Raw genomic sequence first — 20,000 nt, 5'->3', positions numbered from 1 at the left:
AAAAAAAATGGATGGGAGGAAAATAAATATTTCTAAATGTTTTGCGTTCCCTCGCTCCACAAACACTTCTGTTCACTTCACTCATGTAAACCCTCACGTTTTAGCCGAATTTCTCCCGTATTTTACCATTCTATCCCACTTTCTTTACATTAAAGCTGTGCGCTGACTGACAGACGCGCTCCATACAATAAACTGATCCCAGATCTGCTTCTGTACACACCATTTAAAGTGACACCTCTGTTATTCAATTCAGTTCAGCTTTATTTGTATAGCGCTTTTACAATGTCGATTGTGTCAAAGCAGCTTCACATAAATGGTCACAGTAACTGGATCAGGGTAGTTCAGTTATTAGTGTTTAAGTTCAGTTCAGTTTAGCTCAGTTCAGTGTGGTTTAAAGTCATTACTGAGAGTCCAAACACTGAAGAGCAAATTCATTGATGCGTAGCTCTACTGATCCTTAACCATGCAAGCTAGAGGCCACAGCGGAGAGGGAAAAAACAACTTCACCGATAGGAGAGTGAAGAAAAAAAACCTTGAGAGAACCAGACTCAGTTGGGCACGATCATTTTAATTTCTCCGCTGGCCAAAAGTCTTGTGCAGAGCTGCAGTCTCAGCGGTGGAGGCTCCACAAACACTCCCTGTGTTTTTATCAAACAAGTGATCAGCAAATGAATCTCATGTTTAGTTTGATAACAGAGGCGTCTCTGTAAGAATGCACAGATCTATAATGAAAGCAGTCCATTACTTACTGTGAGCTCATTTAAGAGGAAATAAGCTGTTTAAAATAAAACATGCAGGATGTGTTTATATGTTATTCAGTGTATTTGTCTGTTTAAACATACACCCGAATCCAAAAGTGTCCTGCACTTTCGCTCCTCTGTAAATGGTGTGTATAGAAGCTGATCTGGGATCAGTTTATTGTACGGAGCGCGTCTGTCAGTCAGCACTTACATGCATTCACAGGTTCAGAGGTAGCATATGAAAGGCGACGGTCGACGCACAGCTTTGATGTAAAGAAAGTGACTGCAGACATTTTAATATTAATTTCAGCGTGCTTTCAAGATTAAAAATATAGCAGAAATATGGGAAAATACTTAAAGGGCCATGAAAGCCCCCGTTTCAGCAGGATGTTTTCACACCTCTAGTTTGGAAAAAGTCTGGAAAGTGGGTGTGTCCAGCTCTGTTTGGGTGGGAGTGTCAGGGGAGTGAAAATGGGCAGGGTTTGAATAAAAATGGGAGTTTCCATTTGGGCACGCGCTGTGGACAGAGGAAAAACAAACACACACGCAGGGGAGAAAGACAGTGTGTTTAATGATGGTGAAATGTTAGATACCGCACGCCGTATAAGAGAAAAAAGCCTTTGCATTTCTCTGTAACTCGGTAGGTCAGAAAGCCGTATGTGTGTAGACTATCCTGTCACAAAATGCGTCAAAAATTCAACACGATGGTCGGCAATAGTTTGCTTACAGTGTTCTCGTTTTTACACTCAGAGAGCAGCATTTACAGTGAATCTTTCAATATTGTAGTGATATTAACGTACTGTAAACTGAGTAACGTAGAAATCATTTTGACTAAGGTCTGTCTTTAGACACTGAAAGAGTACAGCTGACCATACCAACTATAACTTAGCCATCTGAACGAACAAAGAAAGGGCGCTGATCGCACACACTTACTGAATCTGTAGACAGGACAATCAGCACATACTGGAGCTGCGTCTTTATTAAAAGGAGACGAGCAGCAAATCCGGATCTCACCATAGATGAGAAATGCTCTTGAGTAAAAAATGTTCCAAACAAACGCATTTCTGCGGCGCGTCGCGTCTACAGATCCACACATGAGTCTAGCAGCGCTCGCATAAAGAGAAAATGAAACAAAACCTTCACATTATCAAAGCAACACTGGCGACCCGCATCTCCAAACAATTCTTATTCTTTTCCCACAACTTTCGGCAACGCGACGTGTGTCGTCTCTCTGCTGTCTGAACACTGTTTCAGGTACAGTCTAAGAAAGCTAGCATGCATATTAATGAAGTTGCAGCGCATACATAATGGAGCGCGCTGATTGGTTTGAACCAAGCTTTACTCATGCATTAATGCAGCACACTGTAAGACGTAATAAGACTCACTCTGGCACAGACGTCCAGTCTACACGCTGGAATACACGCTATTATGTCATGGCCATGACGCAGCTTCAAAAACTTGTTTCAAACCGGAAGTATGAATTTGCTCAAAATAAGGTAAAAACAACAAATTTTCCCTTTTTCAGTGTAATATATGTATCCTAATAGTGTTTTTAGAAGTGTGGGACACAAATACGACAGCTCAAAACATGTGTACTGGTGTTTCGTGACCCTTTAATGATATGATGATAGTGGGATAGAATGGTTAATATGGGAGAATTTCTGCAAAAACGGGAGGGTTTACATGAATGAGAAAAGGAAGTGTTTGTGGAGAAAGTTTTGCGAAATAACGCAAAGCATCTTTGCGAGATAACGCAAAACAAAAACTTAAAAATATGTTTTCCCACCACTCTGGTTGTTTTTCTTCCACCAATTGTTTTTTTTCCTACACCTATTTTTTTCTCCACCATCACGTCCCTTCAGGGGTTAAAAAACAAACACATATTTTAACTATTAAAAAAAATTTACTTGCTAGAAATTAAATTAAATACATTTTTATGTGCACCTGCTATTATATAGATTAAAATGTATGTTTGTTCTACAAAGATGCCCATTATTATGTTTGGAAAATGTATTTGTTTTTTTAATGTCTTTTGCAGACATAACTAACTGACTAAATATTTAAGCATTTTGTTTTTAAATAAATGATGCTTAAATATAAGTATATTATACTTATAAATCAAAATGTATATTATAGCAATCAACAGCTGTCTGTAGTGTTTCATGATTGTCCTCATTTTCATGACACTTCTGCTGTTTTACTGGATGTTTTCTTTTTAATAGACGAAGTAATAATGAACATAAATGATCTTTAAAATACTATAATGTACAATCACATAAAGACAAATATCATGTACTGAAAATACAGAATAAATCAGTTATTAGAAAAGAGTTATTAAAGCTGTTATGTTTAGAAATGTGCTGAATACATCTTCTCTTTCCTTTTCCAGATTAAAGAAAAGGTTTCATCTTATATCCTGATTTTCCAAATCTCTGCAAGTCCTGCTCCCTCAGAAACAACACACAGCCAGGGTGTGAATTAAATCAGTGAATGTGGTGTGTGAGTGTGTGTGTGCTGTACCTGTGTCTGCAGCGCCGCAGGAAGCGCATGATCTTTCGTGCCGCCTGATCCTGCTTCTTGGTCAGAAAAGATCCTCTGGTGAATAGAAGAAAGGCAGATGTTAATTATCATTATATAGATGCACAAGATTGATCTATTATCATAAAAAACAGAATAAGAAAGTTTAGTAAAATTCATATCATGTAAATAATAATAATAAATGTATCAATTTCATGGATCAATGCATGAATTTTCAGATAAAAATCAAATGTTTTTTAAATACTGAGATCCATCACTCAGGGTTGCCAGGTCTGTAGTTTTTATACAGAACTGGCACAGTTTACATTAAATGATCAAAATTGCTTTTTTAATTATACAACAAAAAGTAGAATCATTATTTAGATGCACAATATTTATAATCTTAATCATAAAAATTTTATAAAAAGATTGCCAAATTTAATATTTGCAGTTTGACCTTTGTCTATTTGTTTCTCATATTTGTTTCCTCCCCTCCCTTTTATTTTAATTTCTATCTAAATTATTTGATTTCTTTATTTTACATTTGCTAAGCCTATTGTGACTCATTGCGTGCATATATATGTACAATAGATGAGTGAACATATAAGGGAACTTTAATCAACTTATATTGTATGTATATACCATGACATGATGTAAAACAGAGTAAAGATGTGCATCGTATATTGTGTAGAAATGGTGCAGCGGGCTCTGTTGGAGCAAAGATAATTTGTCTCTGTTTTTCAAATATTTGTGAAATTGATGTTTTAATGACCAAAATGTTGACCAAAACCAATGTTGACCAATGACCAAAAAAAAAAGATTGTCAAATTTACAGAATGAAAATATTTTAGAGTTTGTTGTTACCCGTGTGTGTTTGTTATAAAAAATGATCAGTTTAAATGATTTTTCAGTCTTTCATGGATATGAATTAAGTTTTCTTTTTAAATATTGTGTCATGGTCTCTCAGGGTTGCCAGGTCTGCAGTTTTTTTTTCCCTCCCTATTGGCACAACATACATTATATATAGGTTTATTTAAATATATACCAAAATGCAGAATTATTACACAATTTTTTTCATTTTAATCATAAAAAAATATATACATATACAGATATATCTACTGGAAAAACGTTCTTTCAAGTTGTTTTTAAAGAGAATTATTTTGTTAATCAAGATGGCATTTATTAAATGTAAAATATTTTTTTTAATTGTTAATTATTTATCTATTATTGTTTGTGGTTTCAAAATAAATGATTACTCTAGTCATTATTGTTTTTATTACTATTACCATTAATAATAGTAATATTAAAAATAACAATAATAATAATTAATATTAGAGTGATTTCTGAAGGACGATGCGACTCTGAAGACTGGAGCAATGAAGTTGAAAATTCATCTTTAAATCACTGAAATAAATGATTAAATTAAATTATAAACTACTTCTGAACAGTTATTTTACAGTGCAATAACGTTTCACCATTTGTTCTGTATTTTGGGTGAAATAAATGCAGCCTTGGTGAACAGGAGAAGCTGATTTTAAAACATATAAAAACCCTACTGACCCCAAACTTTTGACCGGTGGTGTATATTTTTGAGCTTGATGTTACCAGTAAAATGGATGTTATAAAATTGATCATTTTCCATGATTTCCCAGTTTTTCATAGATAACAACGAAATATTTATTTAATACTGAGTAACAGGTCTGCAGTTTTCACGTTTTGCTTTCTCAATCATGTAAAATAATAAATAGGGATGCATGATATACCATAGGGACGCCATTATAGTATTAGCCGATAATTGCCATTTTTACTTTTATTTTCGACATCGGCCTCATTTTGTTAATGAACAGATAACAAAAAACACAAAAATAGCAATTATCTGCCAGTATCGAAATGACCACCGTTATATCAATCATCCCTAATTTTACATATGGGAGTAATTTATCAGTTTAAAGATATCGGCTTAATTTTGTTATTGGATTGGTAACAATAACAGTAAAAATAACAATTATCGGCTGATATGTATATGTCTGCTGATACATCATGCATCCCTAATTTTAAATATGAAAGTAATAAATTGACTTAAAGATATCAGCCTAATTTTATTAAATAGACTGATAATGATAATAGTAAATATAGCAATTATCAGACGATTGTGAAATAGCTGCCGATATACCATGCATCCTTAATTTTAACTATGGGAGTAATTTATCGGATTAAAGATATCGGCATAATTTTGTTATTAGACTGATAACTATAAGATTAAAAATAGCAATTATGGGCCGATATCAATATGGCTGCTGATATAACATGCATCCCTAATTTTAATTGGCCGACATCGATAACCGATAACTCTTCCGATTTGGAGGCCAATAGCCAATATATATATATATATATATATATATATATATATATATATATATATATATATATATATATATATATATATATATATATATACAGTTGAAGTCAGAATTATTAGCCCCCTTTCGATTTTTATTTTCTTTTTTCAATATATCCCAAATGATTTTTAACAGAGCAATGAAATTTTCACAGTATGTCTGATAATATTTTTTCTTCTGGAGAAAGTCTTATTTGTTTTATTTCGGCTAGAATAAAAGCAGTTATTAATTTTTTTTAATATTTATGGGACAAAATTATCAGCCCCTTTAAGCTAATTTTTTTTGATAATCTACAGAACAAACCATCGTTATAGAATAACTTGCCTAATTACCCTAACCTGCCTAGTTAACCTTATTAACCTAGTGAAGCACTTTAAGCTGTATAGAAGTGTCTTGAAAAATATCTAGTGAAATGTTATTTACTGTCATCATGGAAAGATAAAATAAATCAGTTATTAGAAATACGTTTTTAAAACTATTATGCTTAGAAAAATGTGCTGAAACAATCTTCCCAGAACAGAACATGGGGAAAAAAAAAATAAACAGGGGTGCTATTAATTCAGGGGGGCTAATAATTTTGACTTCAACTGTGTATATATATATATATATATATATATATATATATATATATATATATATATATATATATATATATATATATATATATATATGCCGATAGTTATAAACGTTTCAAAATGATATATTTTTATACAGTGAAAAACTGATTTTATTTAAAAAAAAACTTCATAAAAGATTGAACTACTCTGATGAACTGAATAGCCTATACTCAAAGCAAAAAAGCTATCATTTCAAAATTGCAAGGTGATTATAGACCTATATTCATGATTTCGCATAAATCAGCATGCAAAAAATAAACAATTTCCTTTTCTTCAATAAAAATCTTTTCTTGAATAAAGCGTGTTACAGTGATGTACACATGTACAAATATGTCATGTCCGAAAAAGCTTTTTTTGTTTTTATAAGTTTTTTGACAGTTCAGAGCCAGTTCAGTTCTGTACATTTACGTAATTTATCGGCTTAAAGATATTGGACTAATTTAGACTTCGGTCCAATAATGATAACCTTAAAAATAGCATTTATCGGCCGATAACGATACGGCCGCCGCTATATCGTGCATCCCTAAGTTTTATGTAATTTATCGGATTAAAGATATCGGCCTAGTTTTGTTATTAGACTGATAACTATAAGATTAAAAATAGTAATTATCGGCCGATATCAATATGGCTGCCGATATACCATGCATCCCTAATTTTAAATATGCAAATGGAATATGTTGAGTTTTGGTTTTATCGGACTAGTTTTGATTGATGCAAAACCCTGCAGTCATTTATGAACCATTATGCACTAGCAGTGTGTGTTTCTTACTTGATCTTGGTGTTAAGGGCCCCGGGCCCCCGCGGCCCCTGCTTGACGCGCTCGTACTCCTTATAGCTGCGGTAGTACTGCTGGATGAGGACAGCGGCGCGGCGGGACTGCTGGAACTTCTTCTGCTCGTAATAACTGCGAAATTTACTTTGGATCAGGATGGCCGCCTGCGTCATCTTCTTATATAAGGCATACTGAAGGAAAACACACACACAAACACACACATTACACACATACATATGGACTCTTTCACATCCGTGTGTTTCTCCGCAGCAGAAGTGGTCATAGTTGGTAAACTCAGAGCGCAGTGAATGGTAGAGCACAACACATCATTATTCTACAATCCTATTAGCTGAAATAATGAGAGAAAAACTCCAGGATGGTGTTATCAAGACTTTCAGAAAGAGGAAAACAATAGTGCGAGACTGATAACGGCAGCCAGAGGAGAGAATCATGTCAGATTTACGGTCTTGCACTCATACACACTGCGTTACACACCTCAACCAGGAGGTCATCCGTTTACTGTCATTTGACGCAAAGATGATATAACACATACAGAAACACATATAAATGTTCATACGCTTTAAAAAGAAATAAGATATTAAACACTTTTCAGGGTTTAAGACGCTGATCAGCGTTAAACGCGTCATAACAGTCTTGAGAAAAGGATTTATTAACACTATAAACACATGCATATTAACACTGCAGCAGGACAACACACACACACACACACACACACACTCAAACACAGCACAGCAGAACAGTGTGAAAATACAACGGTTTGTTTAGTTTGTTACCTTCAGTGCTATCCATGTTAGCTAGCATGAAATTAAAGAAGAAACAGGAGATCAGAGACACAGCAGCGACGTTAGTGTGTTAGCAAAGACACACACAGACGCAGAACACTCAGTAACAGTTTGGTTTTCATCAAGTGTTTCTTTTTTTATTATTATATTCTAGGGGTTTTTCACCTTTAATTGGAAAGGACAGTGGAGGTTACAGACAGAAGAGTATGGGGAGTTGAGAGAGGGGAAGGGTCGGCAAAGGACCTTAAGCCAGGAATCAAACTAAGGTCGCTGTGAGCACCATGGTGCTATATGTCAGTGCACTTAACCACTAGGCTATTGGCGCCGACTTCATCAAGTGTTTCTGTGTATTTGTGTGAGTAACTGTTTAATAACATTCATCATCTGGCTGTCTGGAATACTGGATTGTGATTGGTCGACTATGATATTACAAGGTATGTTATTCCCAGATAACAACTGATTAGTACAGCGACTACTCACAATAACACATCTGAACATTCATTCATTTTCCTTCAGCTTAGTCCTTTATTTATCTGGGATCGCCACAGCGGAATGAACCAACTATTCCAGCACGTTTTACGCAATGGATGCCCTTCCCAGCACTGGGAAACACCCATACACACTCATTCACACACACACTCATACACTACAGCCAATTTAGTTCATCCAATTATCCTATAGCCAGCATGAAGTGCCGGGAGAATTCTATGGATTACCTAGCGAGACAACATTTGTTTTTAAAATGAGTTTTAAAGTTCACTAAGCAGGTATGTCTCTCATGTGTATCTCTCATGTATTCGTGGAGATTCCACAGTTTTTCTGAGCACAGTTTACATGTCGCATGCATCTCACAAGATTGATTGTAATAACAAAGCCTCGTGGGCGTGGTCGCATTAAAAATGATGAGATCAGACTGAGAAACTACACATAGTGTTGGTTTCATACTGATTACTTTGTCAAGCTATATTTGTTTTCAACATGCATTTACTGCATTTAAAAGTAGACCTTAAGCTTTCTATATATATATATATATTTGTTTTCACAGAATTTCAATGCAATTTAGTAACACATTTCTAAAAACAGTACGTGGAGAGAGAAAATAAAGAACGCACACACTGTATATTTTCCTTATTTTGCAAAAACACACACTTTTGTTGTTATTGTGAGTGTTTACACGAAAAAAGTAGACACCTAACAGATTTGAATGGTGTATAACACTTATTTATGTGACCAAAATCAACAGAGTATTCTTAGTGTCTTTGGCACCAATAAGAAAAAAAAGATACTAAACACGCCATGGTGATCTGGCAAAGCCAGAGGGTTTCTTTTTCATCCTTTTATAACCTGTTTACACACATTTAATCATACATTATATGTATATATTCTTGTTTATGTATCTGATTGGGCAGTAAAATTTTTTACTTGGGCCAAATCCCCATACTGGTAGATCTGTTTTTGTGGGATGGCAGCGTAATTAATATAAGTGAGATCCGAGACGATGACTCGCCACAGTAATCTGTTGCAGGGGGTTAAAGTCCCTGGCTTCTGGCTGAGATCAAGACCTTTTACTATGTTTGGCTAGCTAAAGCAATTTTCTCCCGGGAGGAGGTTAAAATTAGGGGCTGTGCGATCTACTTCCAGAAGGAAGTTGAAATTGGGGGGCAGGTAATTGGAGCTGTAAAGCTTAGCTTTCCGATTATAGGTGAAAAATCTAATCTGTTGGAGACGTCCAATACATTAATAGGTACCGAAAATTTCACAGAGGGGGTTGATCACCAGAATGGGGAAGTCCCAGAGTAAAATGAGAAAATATGATACACCGGTGTTTGGGAATATGGAAAAACTGTCTTTACGCTGTTTTCAGCTGTTTTTATATTATTTGTTTTTATTTTATTTATACTTGTGTGTTTTATTCCTGTTTATGTAAAGCAGTTTGAATTGTGACTGTGTATGAAAATAGCAATATAAATAAACATGCCTTGCCTTGCCTAAACCATTGGACCACATTGCCCTTTAGAAACAAGACACAGCAAAATCTCAAAACTAACCATTGTTTCCCCTTTAGTGTCTTTAATAATGCAGAAAGTCTTATAGTTGGCATGTGGGTTACAGCATTCGAAATCTAGGCAACATGCTGAATTAGTAAGTAAATGTGTGTGTGTGTGTGTGTGTGTGTGTGTGTGTGTGTGTATGTATGGCCACGTTTACACTAATGCGTTTTAGTTTTAAAACGCATAAGTTTTGCTACGGTTACGCCATCCGTCCACGCTACGCTGGAGTATTCGAGTGCCGAAAATGGAGCGTTTTGGAAACGCTGGAGAGGCCTTTTTCATTCTGAAACGCTGCTGCTCTGTCTCAGTGTGGATGGGGGAAAACGGAGACATCTGAAAATGGAGGCGGGGCTGCTGAGATTCGCTATCTGATTGGGGCTTTTGTGTCATTGTGTATCCTTCCCTTATTCATCAAGCCTCTATCACATGACTATAACACATGGCTTTAACGCTACCAGAAGACAGCAGACCAGCGTTCACTGTAAACAACATGGACACAGAAATGGGAGCGTTGTTTGCACTATTGTCTGTTTTAGGCGTCATTGTGCAGTTATTCATTTGTTACGTTTAGTAACTCGACCTCGTCGTCTGTCCACAAAAATGCCTCTCTTGCTTTCTTTGCCATCGCGTTTAATGTTCAACCGGCGTTTGTTGACTAACAATAACCAAATGCCGAGCGAGACGCATGCTTCCTGTTTATACTAGAATGCACATGCCCAGAGTGCGCCAATGGTCACGTGATATACGTTTTTGGTGGCGTAGTGTGGACGGAGATATGTTCAGAAACGCTAGGTGAAACACTAGTGTGGACGCGGATCGTTTTCGATCTAAAACGCTGTTTTAAAACTGAAACGCACTCGTGTAAACGGGGCCTAAGTGTGTCAGGGTTTCTGCAGGTTTCATCAAGTCAAATTTAACACATTTTAAGACCATTATGAATGCAATTTTAGACTTATAGAGGGCTAAACACTAAAGATTATTTCTAATAGCCCGATTGGGCCAAAAATAAAACCCAAATGTAAATATTTCTTAGCGACATACCTTAATGTGTCAAAACAACAAAAGTCTAGCTGTTTATACTATTTTCAACATAATATTACTGTCTTTTTTAAATGATATGTGTGACATTATTAAAAGTATATTTAGTGTGGAGGCAATTACATAAATATTCAAAAATATATATTGGTTGGCTTTTGGTCCAAAATGATTGAGTATAACTTCTATTCAACCTAATGCTTTTCCATTATAAACCTCAAGTTTCTGGCCTATTTATAATATAATGTTTACTCCCCCTTACTTCTGTAAATAACTTTGTATGAATGGAAGATAACATGAAGGGATATATTGCTCTGTTATTATCATGAGGGAATCTGTGTGTAGTTTTCTTTCGCTGATTTTATTGAGATGGAGTATTGTGGATTGGATGGATGTCGGCCTGACTGTGTAGCTTTACTGGGACAGAGGAAAATCAAGACCTGTTTAAAATTATTTAAGACCTACAACATAATATTTCAGTCCATTTAAGACTTTTTAAAGCCTAAAAGTTTGTTTTTGAAATTTAGGACATTTTAAGACCTCGCGGACACCATAGTGTGTGTGTGTGTGTGTGTGAGTACCTGTTTGTACTTGCGGTAACAGCGCTGAATCACGGCAGCAGCCATATCCTGCTGCTCCTTTAGTCTCCGGCCCTGAACACAAGAAATAAAACAAAGTCAAAGACACACACACAGTCAACTTTATATATGTGTGTATGTACGTGTTTTTGTGACATATCAGGACACAAATATGTATAATGACGTAGGTATTTCACAGGTATTACAAAAATCAGGTGAAATATGAGGACATTGGTGACGTTCTCATTTCTCAAAATGCTTATAAATCCCACAGGATGAGTTCAATCAGAGAGTAAAGCTGCACACAGTCTCATGTGATGGTTGGGTTTAGGGGTGGGGTGAGGGCAATATAATATACGGTTTGGACAGTATAAAATGAATGGAGACCTATGTAATGTCCCTACTTTTCAAAAAAACAAAACAGTTTGTGTGTGTGTGTGTGTGTGTGTTTGCGTGAGTATTGTGTGACTGTATGCATACAGTATGTGTCGGATTCTATTTATTGTGTGTATATATATATAAATGTGTGTGTGTTAGTGATTGATAGTTTGTACTGTGTGAGTGAATGTATATTGTGTGTGTGTGTATGTCTGGGTATTGTGTGTGTAGACATGTATGTTTATGTGTGTTTATTGCATATGCATTGTTTGTGTGTGTACAGTGTGTATTTATGTGTGTGTCAGTAACTGGCGATCTGCATTGTGTTTGTGTGTGAAAGTGATTGGCTGAGTTTTGTGTGTGTGTGTGTGTGTGCATATATACAGTTGAAGTCCAAACTAATAGCCCCCTGAATTATTAGCTCCCCTATTTATTTATTTTTTCCTAATTTCTGTTTAACAGAGAGAACATTTCTAAGCATAACAGTTTTAATAACTCATTTCTAATAACTGATTTATTTTATCTTTGCCATGATTAATTGGGAAATATTTAAAAAAGAAAAAAATCAAAGGGGGGCTAATAATTCGGACTTCAACTGTATGTATATATATATATATATATATATATATATATATATATATATATATATATATATATATATATATATATATATATATATACATACACATATGTGTATATATGAATATATATATATATGTGTGTGTGTGTGTGTGTGTGTGTAAGAGATATATACATGTGTGTATTGCATGTAAATCTCCACCTTATATCTGCGGAAGGCGTTCTGGATGACGCGCGCCGCCTCATACAGCTCTCTCTGCTCGGAGTCCGTCAGCGTCAGCAGGGCGAAGTCTCTCTCCATCCTCCCATTGGCTGAGGCGTTCAGAAACTCTGCCCACGCTGCACTGCTCGGGGGGCGGAGCCTCTGCAGTGCCAAATCACTGAGGAGGGAGGGCGGGGTCGGACACAGGCTCCTGTACACACACACACACACACACACATACACACACAGACACACACAGACACACACACACACAGTACAAATATTTCATATTAAAATAAATCGATTAATATATATAATTTTTCCACATTTTATTTTTTAAACCCAAGCATGTCATCCGCTTAAAGAATCACTATTTTAAGCATAGAGTGTTTATTTCATAGACTCTAAATATTGTGTTGATAAACATTTGACATTTAGTCAGTTAGCAGATACTTTTGTCCAAAGTCATACAAATGAGGCATTCAGAGATACAACATGAAGGTGCAATACACAACAGGTGCTACTCATGCAAAGTAGGATTACATTATTAATATAACAATGTCCATCATGTTTAATCCTACTTCCAGTAAACTTTTAAAGCATTTAAAATACTCCTACACACCAATGCTGCATTTATTTGGGAAATAGTACAGTAAAAGGGTGAAATTTATATTAACAATCTACAAAATAGCAGTTTTCTATGTGACGTTACCGTGAAGTGTAATTAATTGCTGTAATGTAAATGTGAATGTTTAACATTATACAATAATTATTTGAGAGTTTTTTTTTGGGATGCACCAATAGGAAAATTCTGCCCCGAAACCAATAACTCTAGATGCAAAACAATGACTGATTCAATAAATATATATGAGATAATGACAAGAATCGAAAATAACCATTGCGTTCATTCCTTGTGTCTGAATTTTTGCACCTTGACGGTTTGTTTAGATCAGAAATGTTCATTAGATCAAAAAATATTCATTATTACTTGTTTATTTTGATAAGTTTATTTCTATTTCTATGTTTATTTTTATTACTTGTTGTTTTATTTATGTACTCATATAAATAAAATGCATATTTTTAAGTGCTGGACAATAATTAATCGTGATTAATCGCATCCAAAATAAAAAATTTGTTTTGACAATTTAAGTGTCTGTACTGTGCATATTTATCATGTATATAAATACACACAGATGCATATTTTTGAGAATATGTTTATTTATATGTAGATACAAAATATATGCGTATAGGATGAAAACTATATAGAAATTTAAATTATAAAAATGTATATTGTTATTTAATTTTATTATTATTTTCATTTTCTTTTCGGCCTAGTCCCTTTATTAATCAGGGGTCGCCACAGCGGAATGAACCGCCAACTTATCCAGCATTTGTTTTACGCAGCGGATGCCCCAGATCCAACCCATCCCTGGGAAATATTATTTATATTTTATATTATTATTATTATTTAAATTTATTAAATTATATAAAAATGTAAAACTATGTAATGAAATAGTTTTGTTCCTATGTATGACATAGATAATAAATATATATAATTATGCCAAAACAAACTTTTGTTTTTGGATGCGATTAATCTTTGCTCAGGCCAGCACTAATATTTTTAAAAGAGATATAAAAATAGCTTTTCTCAAGATAAATATAATATCGTATGAAATATTGATATTTTCCATGTTGCATATTTTCTTAGTATTGTCCAGCCCTAGTCTAATGCTTTCTTGATGAGCAGAAGTCATGTTTCTCCTCTTTCTCTCACCTGTCTACAGTGTCCAAGTAGGTCGCGAGCCACGGCATGGTGTCGTGAATAGCAGGATTGTCCCGCCTCTCTCGCAGTGGTGACTCCGCCTCCCGGTTAAACTCCTCCTGCTTGATTCGCTCAGGCGTGGCCTCAATGATCTGCTCGGCGAGCGTTGCCATGTCAACCTAACATTCAGACATTATCATGACAGGGTCTTGATAGATAACGTAAATTTACAACACTGTATTGCAATTAAGTCCTAATCTAATCATCACTAAATAAATATCATTTATTTAACATCGCAAACATCAGACTTTTTTGTTTTAGGAAGAGGATTTACATTTCATTACATTTACTTTCATTTTTACATTTGATTCATTTCGTTTGATTCATTTTACATATTAAAACCATAGACATGGTGTGGAAAAAATATGATTTATATAAATTTTTATTTAATTATTTTATATGATTTATAAAATAAATATATGAATGCACTTTGGACAATGCTTGACCAAAATTTAAGACCTCGTTAAATCCGATTAAGACTTTTTAATACCTTTTAAGGGCCTTCATTTTCTCATAATTGATTTATCAACTTTTAATACTTCTTAGGACCCCCCGGACACCGTTATAAATGTGCACTGTCCCCTGTAGACAAATAAACTAAACTAAACCCACCCTTAATAGTTAATCCTTCAGCCAATCACATTACAGCAGCTCACCTGCAGGACCTCATCAGACAGGTAATCCTCGTTCTCTGCGTTCTCGCTGTAGTTTAGCAGTTGATCCGCGAGCTCCGAGTGCAGGGACAGAGCGTCTGCATGCGGGACGTGCGGTTCCGTGGGACTCGCAGCATCACAGTCCATCAGGAAGAGCGAGTCTGTGGAGCCGACGGGAGGCGGGACTGAGAATGGGGAGGAGGGCGAGGAGGCGGAGTCCATCGGGTCAGGGACTGAACCACTGGAGTAGGCGGAGCTTGGGGAGGGAGAGGGTGGGTCACTGGGGGAGGGCACACTGCTGGATGAACTCAACCCTGACAGACAGACAGAGAGAGAGAGAGAGAGAGAGAGAGAGAGAGAGAATAATAATCATCATCATCATATTAGGCGTTTTCTTATTTGTGTATTTATTTATCATGTTTCTAATTATTGTTTTTTATTTACTCATTTATTTATTTTTTATACATCGCAATCAAATTATTTGGAAATTAAGGTTTTGTTGACGATGTGATGATTTGCTGTTTTTATCTTTGTTTTTTATGGAAAAGTTTTTTATGATGTTGACTTGCTGTCTTTTTTATTTTTATTTGTTTGTTTTGATTTTTAATTAGATTAATTAAAATAAATAAATTAAACGTTTTTTCTTTGTTTCTATTATAGACAAATTATTGGTTTGTAAATATCCAGGATGCGTGCGCAGCAAGGTTGCAGAAAAAAACAGGAGTGCTAGCATTTACAGTGAGGGAATGACATCCGAAGCGGTACAGAGTTTGTTGTTGTATTAGAGATAGGATATATTGAATACATATTATATATATTTACATAATGCTTTCAGCGTATTATAACAGCTCGTCACCCAGTGGATAAGCACAGTGATTCGGCGAAATTAACGTTAAAGTGAGCGGCGATCGTCTGACAGGTATATTTGCGATAGCACCCTCCCAATGGATATTGGATAAGACGAACTGTTTTTTATTTTTGGAATTAAGATTTTGGCATCCTACCGCACAACCAGACTTTTTTTTTTGTTTGCTATTGCAACCGGTCTCTTTTTGCAACCGGTGTGCATGGTTGAACCCGTGTGATGTGGGTTGGTAATTCCCCTATAATATCCCTTAACTTTTTTATTGATTGATTCATACAGCTCATTTGAATTGTAATGAATTGAGAGAAACTAAAACTGATCTCAGAATCGGCATATTACTATCACATACATTAATTAAAATATTATTGGAAGAAATATTAAATCATTTATGCTCTTGTGCCACAAACCTTTACCTTTTTTTGGTTGTTGTTGATGAGCAACAGTTTTATTTACTAATTGTGACAAGGACACTCATAAGTGTCGTAAAACATTACTTTGCTACAGCAATCTACATGTAAAAACACTTTTAGAGGCTAAATTCAAATTAAAATTTAATTCAATTAATCTTTATTTCTGTAGCCCGTTTACAATGTAGATTGTGTCAAAGCAGGTTAACACAGACGCTCTAGTAAACTGAAACAGTGTCAGTCCAGTTTTCAGAGTTGTAGTTCAGTTCAGTGTGGTTTCATTTTTTACTGCTCTAAGTCCAAACATTGAAGAGCAAATCCATCGATGTGCAGCTCCACAAGTCCCAAACCAAGCAAACTAGTGGAGACAATGGAGGAACAAACTTCACCAGTTGACCAAAGTGAAGGAAGAATAAACCTTAAGAGAAACCAGGCTCAGTTGGGCACGACTATTTCTCCTCTGGACAAAACGTCTTGTGCAGAACTGCAGTCTAAATACCATCAAACTGCTCGTACTACATTAGAACTTTACAAATATTGTCAAAAGTATGAAAGAAGGTAATTCACATTCCTCAAGACAAACACAGGAATAGAGGACGCCCTTATATGGTCCCCAATAGATGCTGTATCCCCTGGTGGTCATGTCTGGTACTGCAGCCAAACTAAATCTTGTTGTTTTTTTAAATATTTGTTATGTTTGTTTGTTTGTTTTTTGTTTGTTAGTTTTTTTGTTGTTGATGGTTATGATTTACTCTGTTGTTTATCTTAGTTTTGATACTTGTGCTTACTTTGTTACTTGTTCTTTGTTACTTAGTCTTAGTTCAGTAACAAAGGTTTTTTGTTTTTGATGATTTGCTGTGTTTTATCTTTGTTTTGGTTATTTTGAAAAGTAGTTTGGTGGCGTGGTGGCACAGTGGGTAGTGCTATTGCCTCACAGCAAGAAGGTCGCTGTTTCAAGGTCAGTTGGCGTTTCTGTGTGGAGTTTGCATGTTCTCCCTGTGTTGGGGTGGGTTTCCTCCGGGTGCTCCGGTTTCCCCCACAGTCCAAACACATGCGCTATAGGGATACTCATTATCTAAATTGGCCATAGTTTATGTGTGTAAATGGCAAGGGCTGGAACAGCATCCGCTGCAATATGCTGGAATAGTTGGCGGTTCATTCTGCTGTGTCGACATCTGATTAATAAAGGGACCAAGACGAAAAAGAAAATGAATGAATGAATGAATAAATTAATTAATGAATGTAAAGTATTTTTTTAAAGTAAACAATTTTGTTTTTTTGATGATGTTGATGATTTATTTTGGTTTTTATCTGTTTTTTTTAAGTGAAAGTTTTCATTTTTTCTTGTTGTTGATGATTGTTTTGGTTTTTATCTCTTTTTTCAAGTGAAAGTTTTCATTTTTTTGATGTTGTTGTTGATTGTTTTGGTTTATATCTGTTTTTCTGAGTCAAAGTTTTAGTTTTTTGATGATGATATTGATTGGTTTAGTTTTTATGTTTTTTTTTGTCAAAGTTTTAGTTTTTTTGATGATGTTGATGATTTATTTTGGTTTTTATCTGTTTTTTTGAGTGAAAGTTTTAATTTTTTCATGTTGTTGATGATTGTTTTGGTTTTTATCTCTTTTTTTCAAGTGAAAGTTTTCATTTTTTATGGTTGTTGATGATTGTTTTGGTTTTTATCTGTTTTTTTGAGTGAACGTTTTCATTTTTTGATGATGTTGATGATTTATTTTGGTTTTTATCTGTTTTTTTGAGTGAAAGTTTTCATTTTTTTGATGTTGTTGTTGATTGTTTTGGTTTTTATCTGTTTTTTTAAAGTAAATGTTTTTAGTTTTTTGATGTTGTTGTTGATTGTTTTGGTTTTTATCTGTTTTTTAAGTGAAAGTTTTTTTTTTTTTGATGATGATGATGATGATTGTTTTGGTTTTTATGTTTTTTTTGTCAAAGTTTTAGTTTTAGTTTTTTTGATGATGTTGATGATTTATTTTGGTTTTTATCTGTTTTTTGAGTCAAAGTTTTCGTTTTTTTGATGATGTTGATGATTTATTTTGGTTTTTATCTGTTTTTTAAGTGAAAGTTTTCATTTTTTGATGTTGTTGATGATTGTTTTGGTTTTTATCTCTTTTTTTGAGTAAACGTTTTTTCGTTTTTTGATAATGATGCTGATTTGCTGTTACCGGTGTCTGGGCTGCTGGACAGTGGCGATGGCGGCCGGTACGGCGGTGAGGCTGTGTGTTCTTGCGTCTGCGAGTGTGTGTGCAGCTCCTCCAGACAGCGCGCCAGCCGTGTGTGTCCTCGTGAGTAAGCCACAGCCAGAGGGAGACGGCCCAGAGAGTCCGGGATGCCCAGAGCGGCGCTACTCCAGCGGTACAACAACACAGCAGCCGCCTGATGACCCAGAGCACAGGCCCACATCTGAAACACAACACACACAATACTTTGACTCTGGCTCCATAAAAACATGATCATTACACTTATGTGAAAAACTGGGACTTTTGCGCACGCATTTATGTGTGTCTCTTTAAATGCAAATGAGTTTCAGCTGCTTTCCAGAAGAGGGCGGAGCTTTTGCATACGATTCTGACACTCAGGATGAAAAGTAAATCTTTCGCAGCCAATAATGCTAGATTTGAGAATTACATGTGTAAGCCATAGTCAGACACTAGCTGTGTTTTCATCCAGACATGCAAATCAAACTATGAGCAAAACTGGAATTTTTGTTCATGTGTGAATTTTTGTGTGAACCTTTAAATGCAAATGAGCTACTTTCCAGAAGAGGGTGCACCCTTTTCACACTATTCTGACACTCCAGAAACAACTAAAGCAAGTCTTTCGTGGCCGATAATGTTTGTAAATAATTAAAAAGTAAATAATTAAAAAGTAAATAATTAAAGCTTTACATGTTCCTATCAGAGTCAGACACTAGCTGTGCTTCCGTCCAGAAACACAAATCAAACTTATGAGCAAAACTGTAAAATAGCATAAAACATTTGTGAATAAAGCACCGGAAAATGTGTGCAGCGTACCAGAGGAGTGCAGGAGAAATGATCCACATTCAGAGGATCCACTTCCTGCTCCAGATCCAGACTGTTCACACTAATACTCCTGACACACACACACACACACACGCACACACACACACAACACAGAATGGGGTTTTTAGTCTCACATGCTGTCACTGTTCACTGTTACATTTCAGTGTTTCACTGTTTAAACAGTTTATACAATACAAGTGTGTGTGTGTACCTCCAGTGTATGAGTGTGTATGTGTGTGTGTGTGTACCTCCAGTGTATGAGTGTGTATGTGTGTGTGTGTGTGTGTGTGTGTGTGTACCTCCAGTGTATGAGTGTGTATGCATTTGTGTATGTACCTCCAGCATATAAGTGTGAGTACACTTATATGAGTGTTTGTGTGTGTTTGTACCTCCAGTATGTGTGTGTGTGTGTGTGTGTGTGTGTGTGTGCACCTCCAGCATATGAGTGTGAGTACATCCAGCATATGAGTGTGTGTGTGTGGGTTTGTATCTCCAGTGTATGAGTGTATATGAGTATGTGTGTATACCTCCAGTGTATGAGTATGTG

General features: G+C 35.5%; 2 protein-coding genes across 3 annotated transcripts in view; one reads left to right on the top strand and one right to left on the bottom strand.

The window, feature by feature from the left end:
• Positions 1 to 20,000, top strand: part of tfr2 (transferrin receptor 2) — a 1,009,002-nt gene that overhangs the window by 353,754 nt on the left and 635,248 nt on the right. The gene's annotated exons all lie outside the window — the stretch shown is intronic.
• Positions 1 to 20,000, bottom strand: part of camta2 (calmodulin binding transcription activator 2) — a 64,320-nt gene that overhangs the window by 7,004 nt on the left and 37,316 nt on the right. The window contains exons 14-22 of one of the 2 annotated variants that reach the window (XM_087307858.1): positions 19,445 to 19,523; positions 18,596 to 18,833; positions 15,150 to 15,460; positions 14,446 to 14,612; positions 12,672 to 12,882; positions 11,516 to 11,587; positions 7,840 to 7,860; positions 7,043 to 7,236; positions 3,261 to 3,335 (exon numbers count right to left, since the gene is read on the bottom strand). In XM_087307858.1, the coding sequence (XP_087163984.1) occupies positions 3,261 to 3,335; positions 7,043 to 7,236; positions 7,840 to 7,860; positions 11,516 to 11,587; positions 12,672 to 12,882; positions 14,446 to 14,612; positions 15,150 to 15,460; positions 18,596 to 18,833; positions 19,445 to 19,523 (1,368 nt within the window). The remainder of the gene's footprint in view (positions 1 to 3,260; positions 3,336 to 7,042; positions 7,237 to 7,839; positions 7,861 to 11,515; positions 11,588 to 12,671; positions 12,883 to 14,445; positions 14,613 to 15,149; positions 15,461 to 18,595; positions 18,834 to 19,444; positions 19,524 to 20,000) is intronic. The other variant, XM_087307859.1, reaches the window with a different exon arrangement.

Source organism: Danio rerio, chromosome 23 (assembly GCF_052040795.2).
Source record: "Danio rerio strain M-AB ecotype USA chromosome 23, GRCz13ab, whole genome shotgun sequence".
NCBI classification, from domain to species: Eukaryota; Metazoa; Chordata; class Actinopteri; order Cypriniformes; family Danionidae; genus Danio; species Danio rerio.
This window is presented reverse-complemented; position numbering and strand designations above follow the sequence as displayed.